Consider the following 20,265-nt stretch of genomic DNA (forward strand, 5'->3'; position numbering starts at 1 on the left):
TCTTACTTGAAGGAGCCCAAGTAGAATCTGATTAAAATTTGCTCCGTCTCCACACCATTGGCGGTATTGCCGTCCTCATCCACACCTCGACGAAGATATCTAAGCCCGGCACGCTTAACCGATCTTCTAGACACTAATGTCAATAGATATGGCTTATCTGCACTAACACGTGCTGTGGAGATTTGTTCATCCGAACTATCTGTTGTGATCTCATTCAGTTCCATGGAGGTCTTCTCAGTGTCCGAACCTACAACAGGCTTTGGCGGATTGCTATCCATTACAAATGCTCGTTGTCCTACGAAGCCCTGCATAATAGGCAAGGCAAGTGAAGCTTGCCCAGCATCAATAAATGGTAACAGAAGGTGTCGGTTCCAGAAGAAGAGTGGATCGACTTCCTTATGCAATGGCAATTCAGAGTTTGTGTTCCTTTTATTGGCCAAACTTCTTGTGATATCATGATCGTAAGAAAAATAGTAACTCCGGGAGGTCCCAAACAATATTTGTGTCGTACGCAGTAACTTTGGCAGCATGCTCTCAGCAATATCCTGAACGTTCTTAACCTTGTCAGACTTTCCAACATTTTCAATGTCCCTGACCTCATCGGAAATCAAAACCTCAGGTTCCACTTCAGCATCCTTTGAAGTGGTAGCTGCTACGTCGGCAGACCTGGCATCTTGCTCTCGTGCAGCATACGGTTCAGTGCTCATTCCCAGGTTCCTCTTCTGGTCCACAGCCCATCCTTTCTTCGAGAACCATTTTTGAGCGAATCTCCCATACCCTCCCTTCTTCGAAATTACATCTTCGGCCACACTGCTCGTTCTTGTATGTGTTTCTATTGCTGTATCGTCCTCCACTTCGTCACTAACATTGACTTCGTCATCCTCACTATCACTGTCGTCCAATCCATGATCTTCAATACTACTCTTTAACAATCCCGCTCTTGTTTTGTTGATCGAGTTCTCTGCTTCTATCCTGGAAGCTAGAGGGGTCAAAGCTACTTCAGTAATAACATATATAGGTTTTCCTTGTATTTGTGCGACTTGTTCCCTTTTCGTAATCGATATTAAGAAGGAGCTTTTAGAAACCGTCAAGAGACCTAAAGATGTCAGACAACTGGGGCACTGTCAATATCGCAAATGCATACCGACAATCCCGAATGCTTCAAAGCCTTTGGCAGACGGCCCCTCGTAATCGTGAGAATCATAAGATGCTGGTCCGACATGCTTATCTTTATACGTGATCTTCGTTGCGGGGGCGGGGCGCTGGCCTTTTTGCGCCGTTGGTTGCAGAATCAAGCCATCAATGGCGGCAAAGATAAGAAGCTTTCGAACGAGGCCAGGCATACTGGCAGTTTCTATATAATTATCATTGAGGGTTATGTAAACGGAAGTTGGTGTTGAGAGGTGGAATTTAAGTTTGGAAAGAAGGATTGATTAGCAGTTTTAGCTCTCACTCACAAGATTAACACCACCAAATGGGAGGTGTCTCAATTACCATGGCATGTAATTATTCGTCACCACGATAAGACTCGCCTTGAAAAAAAAAATTGAACCGTTAACAGAACATTAATGTATTGATATGTATTTGATAGCCTTGAAAACAAGTGTGGTTGTTAAACGTGAATGGGAACATTGAAAAAATGTTGTGAACTTGCTATATTGACAAGCTCACCGGGGACATTTTCCTGTTTCCTTGCCAGAGGGGAATGCAATGAACGAATAACCAATTCCACGTCGAAACATTATTGTGGATTTTCGCAATGCCTTTACTCAGCCCTACCAACTGAAAAACCAAATGGCTCCTCAATAAATACCTATTCACTCCGTATGTAATGAGTTTCTATTTAAATACAGTTAAAATCTGGGGATATTCAAATCTCGCGCTAGTGTAAAATTCTCAAGCGAAAAGAATCTCTTCCACTGCAAAAGATTTCTTTTCAACTCCACCAACAAATCGATAACACTTCATATTCAACCAAAAAGCTTGAATATAAACTTAATCATGGGTAAAAACGGAAAATTTGGTAAGGACTATGGCAAAGTGGTTGGTAAAGACCATGCTGGACGTCCAGGATGGAAAGGTCCAGGATTTACCAAAAAAGCCGAACCAAAACCCAAGAAGACGGAGCCAGAAGAGGAGAAAGATGTACCTAAAGAATCTCTTCTTCCTGCAAAATTACAGCAACTTCTATTGAATGTTTTCAGAGACACATATTCGGATGTCATCAATTCTGATGATTTTCATCAGCTGCTGCAAGATGTTAAAGGAGCTTTATACGATAGAGACTTTAGTCGTGCGTTTGGCAAAGAAGAATATCTCGAAGTCTATTCTGCAAGATGGTCACCTAGCAGATCATTATGTTATGCTTCGATTCTTTTGGATCTTCAAGAACATCTTGGGGAAATTATGCCACGTGACGAGAGCGCTCAGATGGGAGTCGAATCCGAGGTAGCGAACGACACGCCATCCACGACTTCTTCTAGGTCAAAATCACGAGTTGTCTCCTTTGGTGGAGGAGCAGCAGAAGTCATCGCATTTGGAGGGTTTTTAAAGCATGGATTCAAAGCTTCAATCACGGAAACGACCTCAGACACCACTGATGAAGCAATGGCTTCTCTCAATTTATCCGACGTAAATGATAATATCGAATTGCTACTCGTCGATACAGCATCTTGGGCAAATATTATTAACAAACTTCACACCAGCATCATAACTCCTCCGCCAATATCGAAGTATGCGAGCGCATCTGCCAGAGAAGCAAACTCGGCTCTTGTTAAGCCCGAGGATTTCACGACAAAGTTCTTAGAACATGATGTATTAGCAATGAGTAAAACCGATCTTGGTAATCTATTTGGCAAAAAGCCAGTTCTTGTTACTTTATTCTTTACCTTGAATGAACTGTACACTGCATCGATTAGCAAGACGACGGCTTTCTTGCTGAATATTACGTCGGTTCTTCCAACAGGATCGCTTCTCCTAGTTGTTGATAGCCCGGGATCATATTCAGAGACCAAAGTTGGAACAGAAGAGAAGAAATATCCAATGAAGTTTCTGCTTGACCATTTTCTGATCGAGACACAGAAGTCTAGAGGAAAAGAGAGCATCCCTGACTGGGTTAAAATCCATTCCGAGGACTCTCAGTGGTTTAGATTGCCAGAAACCCTTCGATACCCGATTCCATTGGAAAACATGCGATACCAGGTACATCTTTACCGTCGCTCATAAAAAGAGCAGTTTCAATAGTAGCAATCAAAACAGGGACATGACTTTCGGGCGCGATATCATAATTCATTATTCATAGATCATGTCAAGGTAATCATAAAATGCCAAACCCACCACCCAACCCCCGTTGGTTAATACCGACTAAACATCAAAGGTACCAATGCGGTACTACTCCCATGGCCGAAAAATCCTACGGACTTCTTTGGGGATGAGCATGAAGCTCCCAACTGCAAAGGCTTGGGCCAGGCTGTCGATACCCGTTCTTTTTTATCTTGAGTCTTGCAAAATTCTTTACCAAGTTGCTTCAGGACGGCTTCCCTTGCCTTCTTCAAAGCAGTCATCCTCTTCTCAGGATCGTCAATTAATTCCTGTTGGGCATCCTCCTTCTCAAAGTTACGCTGAACGCCCTGGATGTTTGGATTGAAAGTCATTGGCTGTAATAACTCAATTGAAGGCGCAGCTATTGGTATTGGAGCTGAAACCTTTAGCTTTACCTCTTCATCGGGATCATCATCATCTTCATTTCTTTCTTTCTCCTTTTGCTTATGCTTGCGTCTTCGTCTACGATGATGCGACCTCTTTTTCATAAGCTTTGTACCAGTCATCGACGACTCCTTCGTATCAGCCAACGTCACCCCAGACAAAGTTTCAATAACCTCGGGCGCCTCCTCAATGTCATATAAATCACTTCCACTTTGATATTGCAAACTTTCAACACCAGATCCGCTAGGCTGCGATAACCATTCTTCACTTCCTCGACTATTTCTCGACGTCAGAGGCGCCAATGCCCGCTCCCAAGTCCCACCATTAATCAACGACGTATTCTCAAAATCGAATTCTTTTACCGTATGACGATGTTCATAGACAAAATCTGCGACTTGCTGTTCCGACATCGTAGCATTCCTCACTTGCATATATCGCAATTTTGGAAATACCATCGGTGGCCTTGGAGGAGCAGCTGGTAATGGCGACATTGGGGACGTCACTTCTCCAAATAACTTCACCGTCTTTCTTGGAGGTGCGAATAGTGGATCTCTAGATAAAGAGAATGGGCAAGGACCTTTCCTTCCATGCCATCCAAAACTCACTTTCTCCAAATGCGACGCGAAATTTCGAATATAATCATCGAGAATTTTCAAATGATCGCGACCAGGTAATAAACTCTGGAAATCCCATGAATCCATCGTAATACTGAGTTTCCGTATTTGTCTCCATCGTCGTCCTGCAGATGGTGTACATCCGAATCCAGGCATGTGGCGCAAATATTGAAGTCCAGATGGATGAATGTGGATAGACAATTTCTCCAACTTTAGTAACGGTGCTCGCTCAATGGAAATACGCAAGCTTATAAGTGCATAATCCACAATGTCTCTCCTATACCTCTGTGCCGGATCTTGATCTGGGCATGAAATTGTCAGATGACGTAGATTGGGTATATGAGATAGCGCTTTAATAAACGCGGAGATATTTGTCGCGGCGTGGAAGAGTGGTGAATATTGTTGCGTTAATATCTCACCTAGTTCTGGACATCCGTATTTCGGACGTCGATTACTAGGTCTTTCATCGTGAGAAGCCATGCTGGTATGAGGAGTATACAAAAAGCTAATCTCCTGACCGGTGATGGGGTTTAATAAAGGAGGCAAAAATGTAGCATTGGTATGCGGCATGTAGAATATGAGGTGTTGGATATATTTTCCAATCCGGGAGAGACCTTCCAGACGAGAGGGACGGGTGAGAGAGGTAGGAGTAAAAGTTAAACGGGTTCGGAGAAAAACGTCACTGGTGATTAAAGTGCAGATTTCCTTGGATAAAAGGCGGAGGGAACATCGCGAGGAGGTGTCTAGGTGGGCGAGAATATTGCTAAGGATGCTGTGGGATCGCCATAGGCGGTTGGCTGTTGTGCTAGTGGTGGCCATAACTTGCGCATATCGTTGGGGAAAGAAATTGGAGGAATAAGATGTCAAGTCCTGCTTGATGTTGATACTTAGATGTCGTCGGTAATCCTTTGAAGTGGGTTATAAATGAAGATTTGGTGGTTGAAAGATCAATTGAGACGGGAAGTCCAACTGGCTCCAGATACCAAACGAATGAATAGACAATTCCAAATACCCTCGTAAGGATATAATCCCTCTCAATTACAGTGATAATGGCAATAACAATAAGGATGAAAAGATCCCTCGTCCTCATCAACTGCAATTGAACAAATAGTGTAACCGTACCACCTCAAAAAATTCAATCACAAATCACAAATCCACCTCAAATAAAACCCAAAAATTTACAAAACAAAAAGAAACAACCTCAGTCCCTCCCCCTCCTCTATATACCTCCAATTACTCCACCTAACCCGTACCAAAATCCCTCCTCCCCAATCCAAATCTCCATATCCTTCAATCCTTCAATCCTTCTTCCCGTCCCCCAAAATCCCGCACAAAAAAATCCATCCAACCCGTCCCACCCATACCACGAACAACCCTCTGACTCACATCTCATCATCTCACCCCGAAGTCGATGCACAAGCACAAGCACAACATCTTAGGTGCACTGATCATGACTGCACAAAGTATCAAGTAATATATGAACGATTTGATTTGTTAACGCGACTGTACACGCGAAACTCGCGAGATTGTCGCGAAATTGTCGCGATTTGTATGTGTGGGTGCCGCAGCGATAGTTGCGATTAGTGGATGGGATGGGATGGGATGGGATTTTGTATGTATATGTATAGGTATGTATGTGTAAGGGTGGAAAGGGGCAATGCGTATGGATATGGATATGGGGGGATCTTGGCGAGAGGGTTGGTTTTGGGTCTTGCTGCGTGCGGGGGAGTTTTGTTATTGGGTACCTAGTATGTAAGTCTTATACGAAGTATATGTGCGATGCGTAAATCTTACGGGGGAAGTGTTTCAAGAATAGGTAGTGATTGGATTGGAAGGGAGGGTTTAGGAGGGGTTTGCCGTATTTCCTAGAGGGAGGCGATGTGAGTTGTGGTTGGAGCCAAATAACTCGGGTATTATTCCGTAGACGAGAATGAAGGGGTTGCATTGAATTAATTGGATCCACGCACCTTCAGGTTATGCACCTATTGCACCATACTCCGCACTGATGTACTCCGTACTAAGCTTAAAACCACGCGTGGGATAAACGCGAAAGATACGCGCTTGTTTTGAAGTTTAACTATAATCACTATTAGGTATTTAACCTTACTCAGTATCTTGACATCATATCATATCATATTATCGTTTTGTCTATCCTATATATTTTACATACTAATCATGATATCATCGTGTCTTGAATTATTTATAAAGTAATAACTTTAACCTCCGCATTCATCCCACCCATAACTAATATTAAATAAACTTAAAGATATAACAAGAAAAAAATATAATCTTTAACAATTTTTCATTTATCTCCATCCAACCAATCAACCAATCATCAATTATCAACCAACCACCCTCAAATCCATGGCCAAACCCAAATTAATGACCCTGAACACGATAGGAGTTTCTACGCTTCTATTATACGTTCCAAGCCGAATGAAGATTAATGATCGAGATTTGGCAAATGATACTCTACACATACACGCGTTAATTACCTACTTATACATACTTTTCTTCCCTGTTTAATAATGCATTAATTAAGATTATTTCTTCTTTTCGCGCGCAGCACGCTTCTTCATGCACTCACGCGTTCACGTACCGCCTCACATATTCACGCATCCATCCATCCATCCAAAACTGCAGAAGATAAAAAAAAAACGAGTGAGAAATCGATGTCATTATTTCTATACATCAAAATTTCTCCTCCGAACCTCCTCCTATGCTAAGATAAACCCCTGTTATGCACTCTTCAACATCGCGTATACTGTCATAACATCCATGCCCTATCATTTCTTAGATCCTATCCAAATCAAACTCCTTCTTTACTCCACCTACTTATCCATCCATGTATTCATTCATCCACCCACCCACTATCTCCTCTCATCTCTCATCCTTCATCTTTCATTATTCTGTCATGCCAATATTCGAACTTCCAACCTCAAATTCCAAACAATTCCACACCCATCCATCTGAAATGAAATGTTCTCCGACTGTTTCGCAAATAAAAAGTTTAAATAAAAAGAAAAGGCCAAGCAATCATACCGAACAACCATGTCCAGTGAACTTTTGTATCAAATCGTCTCATTGGTCTTCCCGTGTTCGCTCCAAACGCCATGATAAAATATTTTTAATCAAATAATTGATGGGCCTAAGACCAATGATTTCCCTCGAGATATAACTTCGGAGGCTTTAGCTAGATAAAGAAAATTCGTGTCATTCGAATCGCGCGCTATAAATATTAAAATGCTTACTCGTGTATAGTGAGCGGGGTATCCTGATGAAAATACAAAGATGTGTAGAATGCAAAATTAAACGAGTTATATTTGTTGTGTTGCGGTTATGCTATGTAGTGGTGGAAGGTAAGGGTGGTGAAGGGGTTCCGTTGGTTTTGACGAGTTCAGTAACGGAATTTGCCGAGGGAGTGGATGTCGAAGTAGATGTTGGGCCTGTGTCTTGTTTCGAGGCTTGACCTTTTTCGGGTGTGCTTTTACGGGTGAGGGAGGAATCTTCCGTCTCTTCCGGAATGGTGGCAAACTTCTTAAGAACTTGCTTGAGAGCTGGTCGCCGAATGGGTTTGCTGAGAATGATTAGTTTCTGGCTGTAGTTAAAGTAGGTAAATTGAGAACAAACCTTAGGAAATGATCCATTCCCGACTCATAGCATTCTTTAACATTGCTCTCTTCGGCGAAGGCAGTCAATGCTACAATTGGAGCAGAATAACCCATTTCTCTGATTAATCTCGTGCTTTGCAGTCCATCAAGATTTGGCATTTGTATGTCCATGAAAATCAAGTTGAAGAATTTGCCTTCTTCCATACTTTGCTTTACCATGTCGTATGCCTCCTGACCATCCTTGGCGATTACCACATCATACACATCCTCAAGTTTAAGCATGCGAAGAACCACCTCTTGATTGACAAGATTGTCTTCGGCAACCAAAACTCTTATTTTCTTGCCCCCGGATTTCTCTTTGGTAGCACGATCAAGTGCAGCGAGTTGAGTTTTTGCGTTGTCCTCGTTAGGTGGGGGTGTAGGGGATGATGTAAAAAAAGGTTGTCTTAGCCCAACTAATCGAGGTTGAGTATCCATAGAATACCCAACGCCACTAGATCCCTTTCCAGGGGAGCCAACAGCAGTCGACGTATCAATAGAACCCTTGGGGGTATGACGATCGAATTCTGGTTGTGAAACTACGCTTGTTGGTCGAGAGCCAATAACATCTGAACTAGAAGTACTTGGCGCTCGCTCCTTGATGAATCTCAATGGTATTTGAACATTGAATGTGGAACCTTCCCCAAGTGTACTGACGAGAGAAATAGAACCTCCCATAAGGCCAGCTAATTGAGAGCAAATACTCAACCCTAGCCCTGTTCCTCCGTATTTCCTGTTTAATCCCAGATCAGCCTGTACGAAAGGTTCGAAAACCCGCTCCTGTAGATGCTCTGGAATGCCAGGCCCGGTATCCTCAACCTCTATTGAAAACCACAAAGTCCTAGAATTACTAGGTGGCGGAGTAGCCGACCTCTCGTTTAGCTGGATACGAGCTCTTGGGTCCATAGGATTGATCACAAGTGCAGTACCAGATGGCTTGGCACCAGATGTCGTCCGTGATAATTGTCCGCACAAATACGTTGAAGTGTGCCCTGAAGCATTCGAGCCAGAGCCATTGCGACCCCTAGCATTTTTCCTTTGCGAGCTCTGCTTCGAACCCATGGAATTTCGGCTATTAATACCATCAGGTGATGATTCTAATTCACCCATACATCTGATTCTGACTTCCACTTTACCCCCTGGTGGTGTGAATTTGAGACTGTTGCTGACTAAATTGATTATGATTTGGAGAATCCTGTGTTGATCTCCCCATAAACACATGTCCTTCAATCTACCAATACCATTAGGGCCGAGAGCTGGTAAGGGCTTTCCGGTTGGGTTCTCAATCGCGGATCCATCCGTACTTTCGGTACCCAAGAAGTGAACTCCAAAGTTGATGCCGCCTTCGTCCACTTGTTTTCGAAATATGTTCTTGATTTGCTCTTTGACATCAGACAGACGAAATTCTTTTTCTTCCAAATTCAATTGTTGCCCAATTTGATTCTTACTGAAAGTCAAAAGATCATTCAGCAAATTCAGTAAGAGATCGCCAGATTTATAAACCGTCTTTAATGAACGTTTGATACTTGGCAAATCATCTTCACCCATGCATACAGCACACAATCCTAAGATGCCGTTCAATGGAGTTTTCAACTCATGAGAGATGTTGGCAATGAATAACGTCTTGCTCTCATTTGCGGCCTCTGCAGCCTTCTTAGAATGTTCGAGTTCTTCTGTGCGCTCAGCCACCTTGGATTCGAGACTCGTGTATTGTAGCAATAACTCGTCGCTCATTTCGTTAAATTTCGAAGTCAAATCAGTAAGCTCGTCTTGTATCAAATGCTTTCGTTCTGGGACCTTTCCGGGAATCTTGAAATCTCTTCGTCTATCGGCCTCCGATTTTTCTTCTCTCGGCACGCGCCGACCTGGATGTGTTAATCTTCGCAACCGAACTAAGAACCCCGTCTTTTTAGATCCGCTCGAGTTATTCTCGACGGCTTCTAGGTCACCGTATGGCTCGTCATCTATACTTGGACGAGGAGTGTAGCCGGGCGGTTGAATGGATTGTTTCGTGGCATCTCTTATCCTTCTGATCGGACGAACACTGAAATGAGCCATTGGTATAACCTTGTCATGATTAGCAACTTTGAATGGAAATAACTCATCTAATTCGCTAGAGAATGAATGGCCTCTAAACAATAGTCGACGCTAGAAGATGAATTGTATAAAGAGTGCATTGAAAATCATGAGTTAACAACTTACCACAAGGAGAATCAACCCAAATGTGCCAAAAACACATGCAAGTAAGATATTCCGGAGCTTGATGATGGGTTCCCAAGCTTCAGAATGAGCTTGTTCTACTAACAAAAGCCAATCAACCAAATCACTCTGTGGTCTCGCCCAACCTACAGCAACTTTTGCTCCTTGCTCGTTTGTGGTTGTGATATAACTACTGGCATTATTGACTTTCGGGTTCCGTTCTCCGAACCCATGTAAAATGGCCGGATATTGACCTTCGCTGAAGTTTGAGGTTCCGTATTTAGTTAAGTTCGAATTGTAGACCGAATGTCTATCGGTTTGTCCAACGAGAGGATATGGGGGAAAGACATATTTGACAGTCGCTTTCGTCAAGTTATGGAGGCTGGGTTCGTAGGTTGCTGTAGCTGGTCTCTTTGCGTATGAAAACTGGTTTTCTCGCCGATTAGTTCCCACTATCAACACTATACCTGTGTTATCTAAGCCCTCTCGAGAGTAAACAACATCAATCAGCGAAGTTGCAGCTGCTACTACAGTCATATAACCTAATACGTAATCGGGGTTCGAGTTCGCAATGATGGGCAGTGTCAGTGATACCAAAGCATAAGTACTGTTAATCTGCAGAGGCCCTAGAAGAAGGGCGGCACTTTTGTTGAGTGGATAATCGGCGAATGCATATACCTCTGTAAAATTCGTCCCCGGATCATTTGGGTCGGAGCTTGTGGTTGGAATATACGAAATATTCGGGTACAAACTCGGTGGGTAGCCCTGATCGGCATCGCCTAGAAAAGCGGGCTGATCATTTGAGTTATTATAGGGGAGTTGAATATCTGCAGCACCTCCGCGCGATCAGTATACGTTGTATCTATGAAGGAAGGCAATCTACCGGATGCATTAGCCGTGACATTCAATATCCCACTGGCTGAACCCGTCTCATTCCTCGAGAAGATAATGACTTGAAGTAACGCAGATAGTCCACCAGAAGCTAAACCACTTTGAACATCGTCTCTTGCTTCAGCCCAATTGGGCTTTCCTTGATAAAAGTCACGAATAGCCTGCTGGATAAGAATCCTAGTGACAATTGTTGAACATGTGGCCCGGATTAAGAGTAAATCAGAAGCAACCGAAGCAGCTTTGAGGGATGCGGTGAGACTGAGTGCATTCTCTTTGACGTTGACTGTGAAACTGTAATTATTGAACCAGGTAGCAAGAGCAAGCACAATCAATGGAACAAGAGAAGCCAGCAGGACGACCAGGCCAAGTTGCAACCTGATACCAATCCTCATCTCCAGACCGTTGTATATTTACTCGCACAAGGAATCGAGGAGTATGTCTAGGTGTTGATTTGAACCAAATATCCGTCCTCGTAATCGGATGATTCGGAACACTCCCAAACAATTCCCTCAATAGTATTATTTCCTGTCGTACCAATTCGATTTACCCTCTGTAAGATATTTCCAATTCATCAGGAGTATTGCATTGGCCAAAGGAGTCGTCGAATTATTTTCCGGAACGTTGCCGCGCAAGCTCTACTAGCTTATGTCCTTCCTCCAAGGTGCCGAAAAACTCCAGCCCGCGGTGGTGCTCGAGTGGTTGAAATTTTCGTCAATGTATCTGTCGCATATTCAATATATCTGCATCGCGCTGAAGAGAATAGGTGGTCTGGGCTGGATGGAGATGGCTGCTGAGAGAAAATAGGATGAGTAAAGGTTAAAAGCTATCGCGGAAGAAAAGACGTGGTGACAAATGTGGATTGATTAAAGAAAGACTTGCTTCTAGAGTCGGCTATGGCTGCGGCTGGCCTTTTAGACTTCACACTAGGATTATTATATAAAGTTTTGATCACCGTGAACCCCACAAGGGAAAAGTCAAATAAACGATAAGGTTATGCTTCGTACAATGGAGTTACATGTACGGAGTACAGAGAGAGCCAGATTAATATGGATATACAGAGTAGAGCGTTTAGAAACATTTATCAACAGCGCGGTGCCCTACACTATTGAGATCCGTCCCACTTACTTATTGTTCTTTTCCATGCGATTGAATAGATCCGGATTTCGGACGAATTGAATTAATACTACGTAAATATCATATTCAAGAACTAAAGCGAGATTATAAAATTCATTGGCTCAACGATCTAGACCTGGTCAAAATTAATTTAGCATGACATAGGTATTAGGGACTAACCAAAAGAAAGTTGACGAGTGTGAAAAATTCTAGAACTATTCACTTGGTGGTATGTACTCGGTAAAGAATATATCTACATAGTACAGAAGATCTGAAACATTTCTATAAGAATTAGCCCTTCTTATTTATACAGCTCTGTTATTACGAACATTGAAACTTTAATTTTCGATATTAAATCCTTATGTTGTATTCTTTCTTTTTTTAACAAGCATAAATTGTCTAAAATTGGTCATCTTAAAAACATAATACAGCAAAGGAAGGGAAGGGAAGGGAAGCGAATCTGCGATCTGTCAAAGCATGGGCCACTCATTCTCACGGACAAGTGAACAAGACAAGTCTGCTAGTTTGGCATAAGTCAAGAGCTTTTCCCACTCCACCTAAAAGTGAATTGTCCCGTTCCAACCTTATAAAATTGAATATGAGGTTTTGGTATCGGAAAACAAAAGGGACAATTTCCTTTCGAGAGATATTCGCTTTCCCCGACTACGAAGTAGTCGGCCTTCCAAGTAGCCGACTATTACCGTAGGATATATATCCTTAATTTGATCAAAATAATGCATGCACAAACTATATTTATCGCCTTCGGCGTGCTTTTGATGTTGTATTCCATTGATTACTTCTGAAAAAATTAATTGTCTTCATCCTCCGAATCCTCTTCCTTGTCTTCCCCGTCGTCCTCCTCGTCGTCATCCTCATCCTCATCGTCATCCTCGTCGTTATCCTCATCGTCCGATGGGAAATCCTCATCTTCCTCTTTCGCGTTTTGTTGACGCTTCGTCATACTCACAATTTCGTGTCTGCTCTCAACGACATTAATCACGCCGCATCCGCTAACCACATCGGGAACATAGAGCGAAATGTCCCTCACTCTCTTGATATATGAGGTAACAAACGCATCCGTAACCATCACCTTTATGACAAGGTCTTTCCTCTTCCTAAAAATCGTTTTCAGCTTTTCGATGACCTTTTCTTCCCCCTTCCCCCTGAGGTATGAGAGAGAATCAATAATAACAAAGGCCATGTCGTCCCTTGGCAGTGACGAGAGTAGTGCATCCAGCAGCAAGAGTCCATCGTTAAGATTCTTCTTCGCTTTCGAAAAGAGCTTCTGGTATTCCAATGGCGAGAGGTCTATGAAGGGCCGGTGATCAACGATGAACCTAAGAAGTTGGTCTGTCAGACTCTTGACGAGAGCGACGGAGCTCGGGTTTTCCATAGAGGAAGACTCGAGATTTCTATGTCTACAGAAGAAAGCGAGCACCGGGAATTGATTTGTGCTTCGGAGGATTGTGGCGATCAGCGCACTGTTCAAGGAGACTGGGTTGTTCAGGGAAGTGGTAGGTGTCTGGAGTTCGATATCAAGAATGCTCGATTTCTCCTCTTGGAGCCACTGGGTATGTTCTTCCGAGTGGAGGATCCACTGAGATATGTCCTTCTCGTCAGAGTTAAGTAACGCTATGTGCTCGAGACAGTCCTTCATATCCATCATTGGGTCGTAAGCAGATCCCTTGAATCCTTTGAGCCATTTCGACGCTAAACTAGTGTTTTTCTGCTTGAGAAAACACATTAATATCGCATTTTGTTCTTGTTGGGATTTTATTGCTTCATGATTCACTATCATCGATGATTATTAGCAGTGATGCTATTGCAAACCGGATTGGACAGGGAACTTTACATCCACCACTCTTAGCATTGAAAATCGGATTGCTAGCGCATAGATGATAGAAAGCGTCTTTTACTGAGGACATAATTATCCTACGAGTCTTCCTTTCATTCAAGTCAAGTTCTGTTGCGACCTGCCTCCAGGACGTAACCATCATATCCTTTATCTCTACCGAGTCAAAGTTAGGGAAAATCCGAAACCGAAAGTATTGACTAGGAACCCACCTCTATTTTGGTCCGCGATAAACGTCACGCTATTATTGACACCGCAAAGGTCCCTTTCGACCCGTCCTAACCTTTCCTGATCGCATATATTGACTTCCGCTTGGAAATTTTTGATTTTTTCTTGCAATTGCTTCAATGCACTGGTTACACTCAGCTTCTGCTCGCGGTCCTCTTCATTAGGGTGTGACAATGGCAACTTTTGGACCACCTTTTCGGTTATTTTCGCTGCGATCTGTCAGTCATATCTCTTCGGACAAACCCACGAACGATTTACCCATCCATGACTTGGTGATCTTATCCAAAATACACTCTAGAACAGTAAATATGGCGACTATAATAGCATCTGCACATGTATGTAATTGGATGGAGGCTTGATGTATTCCCGATAAGCGCTGGATAGTTTCCAATCTCGGGAATTTCTGCTAACCAGTTCTGAATTTCTTCGCGCTTTTTCACGTGTTTCTCGATGGCCTAATGCGATGGCATAGGTCAAATTTCAGATCATGCCTAGATACACGTGGGGTAAATCATAGACTTGCAGCTAAAATCAAAGTAAAACCTCCAGAGATCACGGAACCATAGATGTCATCAGGGATCATAGTGAGGAACCCTTCAATGACGTCTTTGTTGCCTTCTACTTTCCGGTAGCAGCTCTTGATGAACTTCTTGCATAATGTTGTCTTAGAGGGATGCTCACTGGCTTTTCCCAGACCGTTAATAATCTCAAGTATATAATCCATTGTGAACTCGCTTGGATCCTTGATGACAACGTTGAGTTTGGATCCTACATTTCTGTCCTTGAGCATAGCGGCAAAATTCGCAAGTGTGGAACGGAATTTTAACATGCTCTTCTTAGACTGATTATAGAGTTTGGCGGTACTGGATGGAAAATTCCGTTAAAAGAAAGTCCACAGGAAAATGAAGACAGAAACCTACTCTACGACGGTCCCTCTAGGAGCAAAACGGTCGATCTCGGGAATAAATTCGGGGTTATTCTGTAAGTCATTGAACTCTCGTGTCGAATCGTCAAGTTGAGATAGTAACTTCATGTCCATTCTTCTCTCGACGAATTCAGCCGCAGAGTTGGTGAGAGTTTTTCGGCGAAAGACCACGGGGCTCAGAGGCTCCATGGCTAGCACGTATATCGAGACGATGTGTCGGCGAGCAACTCCTTATTCTGGAGCAGATAACCAGTGGCAGGGAGTAAGAACCCTTCTTTCACCTTCGCACAATTTTCGCGGTATTAGGCTCTTGCTATTTCTCTGTGGTTTTCTAGAGAAAGTCGGATAATTAGCGGTTCTCCGAGAGGATGAAGTTGAAAATAGGAAGTGAAGTTTAAAAGAAGGAAGTTACCACGAGGTTGAAAGTGCTATTCTTAAGGATACACCTTAGCTAATACGGTACACGTCGTGATATTATTGTGGAAGGACCTCTCTTTATCCAACCCTTTGGTATATGTAGATTACTGTGGAAGGAAACTGTTTCTTTTACCTGGATATTACTTCGAACAATCCGCTAACCTTAGATGACTGATTTCAGCCTAAAAAACAATTCCTGAGATAACGAATACAACATATGGCCGATGACTGATTTTAAATGCTAGTGATTTGAAATGTAGAGGATTGCTACTACATAATTCTGTTACTGTTACGCCGAGTAACAGGAAACTCTCACGTGCAATCAATATCACGTGATTGGCTCAGTGAGGATCAGTGAGCCCAGTACTGAGCTGCATTGATCCTACTGAGTAGCCATCGGCACGAAGGTCTATATAATCAAGATGGATTTCCTTTGTATAGAGCTTCGTGCTCAAGATCAATCATTTAGTATACTCCACTATTAGTTACGAATTGCATTATTGTCATTACTTTAAGTCCCTGCTTGACGCCTAGTTATAAACCACCTCGAGAGCCTAGAGCACTTCCACGTGATCTAGACGGCAACCCTCGTAACAATTGATCCACCTTGCTGCAGATTCTATCATCCGGAAGCAGGAAACAGAAAAGTCTTAATCCATGTTTGGAAAGGTGTAAATTGAAGTAGCCGAAAGGACTGGACTTTGTTGCTATTGCGTACGACCAGTAGCATTGTGGAGTCCGGTCTAAAGGCTAAGGACGAGGAAGTGGACGTGGACGAGGACGAGGACGAACCTAGGATGCCACCTACTAACATTCCGCCCTCCGAAATTGGCGATTCCATGATTGATATTTCTGTCAAATTCTTCAATTCGGCAGCGTACCTGAAAGAGGATGGATCATATCCAAAACTTCACGATGAAATCGAGAAGGGCACCTTCACGTGCGACCACGACACTCAGCATCTCATCCGAGTGTTATACTCTAAAGTTAAAGGTAACATGACAGAGCCAAGTAAACAGGCGGATTCCACGCCACCTAATGATAACGATATCGACATCTTGACTTTTGGTGTCTCATCGGAGGCCATTGCTCTATTCTTTCAGAAACAATTGGGTATTAGTGCGGAGGATGACCACCTGATCCGATTTGGAAAACCCTTTCGACCACTGATCAGAAACCTTGGTCCTGTTAGAGAACAATTGAAGAGGCTGAAGAGTCTTCACGGGTAAATTTACATAAATGCGTGACTACCCTATTTGCTGACGATAGTATACAGTCTAGTGATGATCGGAGGTGTGGAAAAGACTAGGACAGCCTTCGACAGCTCAACTGAGGCACCAGTTACAACATTAAACCGCGAGGAAAGCGATCTTCTACCTTTTGCAACCACCAAGAGCAGTGGAGATGACGAAATTCCAGCCTATGACCGGTCTACAGCCCTTCTCCACTTTCAAGCCTTCTTGTCCTTCATCGATGAATTTTTCGGCAAGAAAATCCAATTATATGAGCGCCTTCGCAATGGCGAGGAGCATCACATAGCCTTTGAGAACCTCTGGATGTTATTCGACACCGATGATACCATATATTGCCCGCTTCGCGAAGCAACATCAGAAGAACATGCTAATTCCGAAGGTGATGATGATCATACTCAAATTCGACGGTATACTCCGCAAGCTTATCGAGTGGTGGCTACTTCTGGAGGCATGCCTTTGACGAGAACCATGGCTCCTGTACTGAAAGTAACGATTGAGGATGATGTCGTTGCTCCTGGTCCAGTTAGCAAATCCTCCATGAAGGCAAATGTCAAGACTCTCGCGGATATACTGACGCAGACGGCCAAGATTTCAAGAAACATCAGAGGTAACTATTCAGACTTCAAAGTATATTGCTTCTACATAGACTTCGACGGAGTTGAATTTGGTATGGTTCAGGATTTATTCATTTTCAATCCCTACGAGCGCGAAATGAATATTCATGATCTCGAAGCATATCCCGTAAACTATAAGTTGTGCGAAAAGCTGTTTCACAACGGTGAAAAGTTTATTGATGCCACGAGAGTCTCTCACCTGCAGTACGAAGGGCTGACCGTTGGACCAAGTCGAGAAGAGATTAGTCTGACCACGTCTATCTGCACAGGATAAAGTCACCAATCTGACATGTTGAGATAAAGATTAATAGCCCGGTTGTGATAGACATGAAATTGGCATTTGAAGGCGGGTCCAGCACGGATAAATCGTTCATTGAGGTCCCAGAATTTAAATCGCTCTCATCTCTCTGGTTGTACAATTCAAGAATGGAGACTTATGAGCTCCTTGGGAAATCGGATTACTCTTGCTCTAATAAGTGGTGCTACAATCAGGACTGCACGTCAAATGTGTACGTTGAATCACAGAAAACGCAGCGGAACAAGATTCAGTCAAAGATTGAACTCGTACTCGAAGAGTATGAAAGCGAGAAGAAGCAGCAACACAAGGACGACGTGGGATGGCTAAAGAAACTTATGGCGGATAACGACATTATCACACTCTTACCAGGGGCAGTACCGGGCTTCGCTCTGAGAAATCGAAAATGGGGTTAGTACAATTGTTCCAACGCACCCAATCACAAAGTTTGGTCGCTGACATAATTCACAACTAGTTCTTCTCAACCTCGCGCAACTCAGGCCTCTTGAGCAGAGCGATAGTTGGGAGAATCTTGTTCTTCCCCGGGGACATCGAAAGATGGTTCAAGCCATGGTAGAGACCCACACACAAAATATCAGCGCCAACAAGGACGTCAACGTCGGAATGGATTTGGTGCAAGGGAAAGGTGAGTGACTCGAATTTTATTAAAATATTCGTTAGCACTGCTAAGAATTTTCAAGGGAGAGGATGCGTTATCCTCTTGCACGGGGTGCCAGGAGTTGGCAAGACTTCTACGGCTGGTAAGTGCAGATAACTCCTCTAGTAAATGAGCATACTGATAGATGAACCTATATGTAGAATGTGTCGCTGCTTATACTAAGAAGCTACTATACTCTATCACCTGCGGTAATTCGAGCCCCTGCCGTTCTGTATTTTTAGGAAAATTTACAGTGACACAGCAAATACTGAATCACTTGGCAAATAGGTGACATTGGCGTTGAGCCTCGAGAATTGGAAAGAAACATGGATAATCACTTCAAGCTGGCAAATAGATGGGGCTGTGTACTTTTGCTCGATGAAGCAGGCGTGTTCCTTGCCAAACGTGATGTGCGTCAACTCCCTTTTGCGACTTGAAAGACACAGGTACTTACTCCATATAGCAAAAAGATATACAGAGAAATGGACCAGTTTCAGGTAAGCTTTCAAACAGACCACACACCTCCACGATCATTTATAGATCATGATGCTAACATAAACCTAGCGTTTCTGCGCATGCTGGAGTACTACTCTGGAATCCTATTTCTCACCACGAACCGAGTCGGAGCCATTGACGACGCATTTCGTTCGCGTCTGCATCTAACTCTCTACTACCCCAAGCTCACAAAGAAGCAAACGAAACAGATTTTCGAGCATACTTTTCAACGAATCGCCGGCATAAACGTCGATCGCAGGAACAGGAATCTGCCAGCATTTGACTACGTAAACTCGGAAAAGAAAATCATGCGTTGGGCCGAGGATACCTGGAAGGAGCTGAGATGGAATGGCCGCCAGATCCGCAACGCATTTCAAACTGTCCTCGCACTATCTGAATTTCATGCTAAGAGTAGCAATAGCGAGTCAACAAGCCCGATCATAACCAAGAAAGATTTCAAAATCGTTGCTAGTGCCTCTATCCAACTCAATCAGTATCCGTTAGCGACCCACGGTCAAGACGAAGATTCGATGGCAGGACGCGAGACCATGAGAGCAAAGAACTACGCGCCCTCCCCTGAGATGGCCAAGTTATTTTACTCTGGTTTCAGCTCGGAGGGGGAAGATAGCAGCGATGAGTCGAAAGCCTCTACCGATTCAGATGAATCAGATGATTCCGAAGCCAGAAGGAAGAAAAAGAGCAGTAAGAGAAAGAAGGAAAAGAAGTCGAAGAGTAGTAACAAGAAAAGCAAGAAGATCTCGGAGAAGGATGAAAAATCGGAAAAGAAGTCTAAAGAAAAGAAAAAGGAAAGAAAGAAAAAGAAGGAGGAAACTGAAGAAAGTGAAGAAAGTGAAGACTCTGACTGAATCCGCTTCTGAAACCCCCAATAAACAACTTTGGAGGCTTTTAATAGTAGATTAGATAGCCATATTGATGAAGTGCCTGTTTCCATATTTCCATTTTTCCATTTTTCCACTTTTCCACTTTTCTATTTTAACAATCCACTCTCATACACTTCTATCTCTTTGAATAAATGATTCAATACATGAACGAATGAATACAATCCGACATCGAAGTTCACTGTTGAATCCTTTTTTGGAGGTTTTGGCGGAGGTTTTGGCGAAGGTTTCGGCTAACTTTATCCATGGGGTTTAACATCAGGGCTAAAAAAGTGTTCCGGAAGATTCTGCATTTATGTATATTTCTACTATTTATGACTGCTAAATTAGCCACACTAAAAATACGAAATTATTGATTTCTTTTCTCGAACCGCCAGCTTTCCACCTCATATAATGAAGATGTCCTAGACTGTCCCAAAGGACCATAGAAAGGCGCCGTCATGATGGAAAGGTGAAT

At 43.1% G+C, this 20,265-nt stretch overlaps 6 protein-coding genes across 6 annotated transcripts; 2 read left to right on the top strand and 4 right to left on the bottom strand.

Annotated features, from left to right (window-relative positions):
• Window positions 1-2: 2 nt before the first annotated feature.
• SS1G_10257 (hypothetical protein) lies at window positions 3-1,343 on the bottom strand (the record flags this gene model as incomplete). Its single annotated transcript, XM_001588660.1, has 2 exons — window positions 3-1,096; window positions 1,145-1,343. The coding sequence occupies 2 exons, from the start codon at window positions 1,341-1,343 to the stop codon at window positions 3-5; spliced, it is 1,293 nt and encodes a 430-aa protein (XP_001588710.1).
• Window positions 1,344-2,001: 658 nt separating this feature from the next.
• On the top strand, window positions 2,002-3,059 carry SS1G_10258 (hypothetical protein; the record flags this gene model as incomplete). The annotated part of the gene is made up of 2 exons (XM_001588661.1): window positions 2,002-2,732; window positions 3,008-3,059. The coding sequence occupies 2 exons, from the start codon at window positions 2,002-2,004 to the stop codon at window positions 3,057-3,059; spliced, it is 783 nt and encodes a 260-aa protein (XP_001588711.1).
• A 294-nt stretch (window positions 3,060-3,353) lies between these two features.
• SS1G_10259 (hypothetical protein) lies at window positions 3,354-4,799 on the bottom strand (the record flags this gene model as incomplete). The annotated part of the gene is made up of 2 exons (XM_001588662.1): window positions 3,354-4,621; window positions 4,739-4,799. 2 exons carry the CDS (start codon window positions 4,797-4,799, stop codon window positions 3,354-3,356), a joined length of 1,329 nt encoding a protein of 442 aa, XP_001588712.1.
• A 2,862-nt stretch (window positions 4,800-7,661) lies between these two features.
• Window positions 7,662-11,451, bottom strand: SS1G_10260 (conserved hypothetical protein; the record flags this gene model as incomplete). Its single annotated transcript, XM_001588663.1, has 5 exons — window positions 7,662-7,896; window positions 7,950-10,036; window positions 10,172-10,594; window positions 10,847-10,995; window positions 11,085-11,451. The coding sequence occupies 5 exons, from the start codon at window positions 11,449-11,451 to the stop codon at window positions 7,662-7,664; spliced, it is 3,261 nt and encodes a 1,086-aa protein (XP_001588713.1).
• A 1,529-nt stretch (window positions 11,452-12,980) lies between these two features.
• SS1G_10261 (predicted protein) lies at window positions 12,981-15,366 on the bottom strand (the record flags this gene model as incomplete). Its single annotated transcript, XM_001588664.1, has 4 exons — window positions 12,981-13,963; window positions 14,237-14,461; window positions 14,796-15,115; window positions 15,173-15,366. 4 exons carry the CDS (start codon window positions 15,364-15,366, stop codon window positions 12,981-12,983), a joined length of 1,722 nt encoding a protein of 573 aa, XP_001588714.1.
• Window positions 15,367-16,592: 1,226 nt separating this feature from the next.
• SS1G_10262 (hypothetical protein) lies at window positions 16,593-19,775 on the top strand (the record flags this gene model as incomplete). Its single annotated transcript, XM_001588665.1, has 9 exons — window positions 16,593-16,819; window positions 16,871-17,454; window positions 17,787-18,167; window positions 18,232-18,402; window positions 18,458-18,517; window positions 18,576-18,623; window positions 18,703-18,824; window positions 18,878-18,911; window positions 18,979-19,775. The coding sequence occupies 9 exons, from the start codon at window positions 16,593-16,595 to the stop codon at window positions 19,773-19,775; spliced, it is 2,424 nt and encodes an 807-aa protein (XP_001588715.1).
• Window positions 19,776-20,265: the final 490 nt, after the last annotated feature.

The sequence above is a fragment of the Sclerotinia sclerotiorum genome, genomic scaffold, assembly GCF_000146945.2.
Source record: "Sclerotinia sclerotiorum 1980 UF-70 scaffold_15 genomic scaffold, whole genome shotgun sequence".
Classification (NCBI taxonomy): domain Eukaryota; kingdom Fungi; phylum Ascomycota; class Leotiomycetes; order Helotiales; family Sclerotiniaceae; genus Sclerotinia; species Sclerotinia sclerotiorum.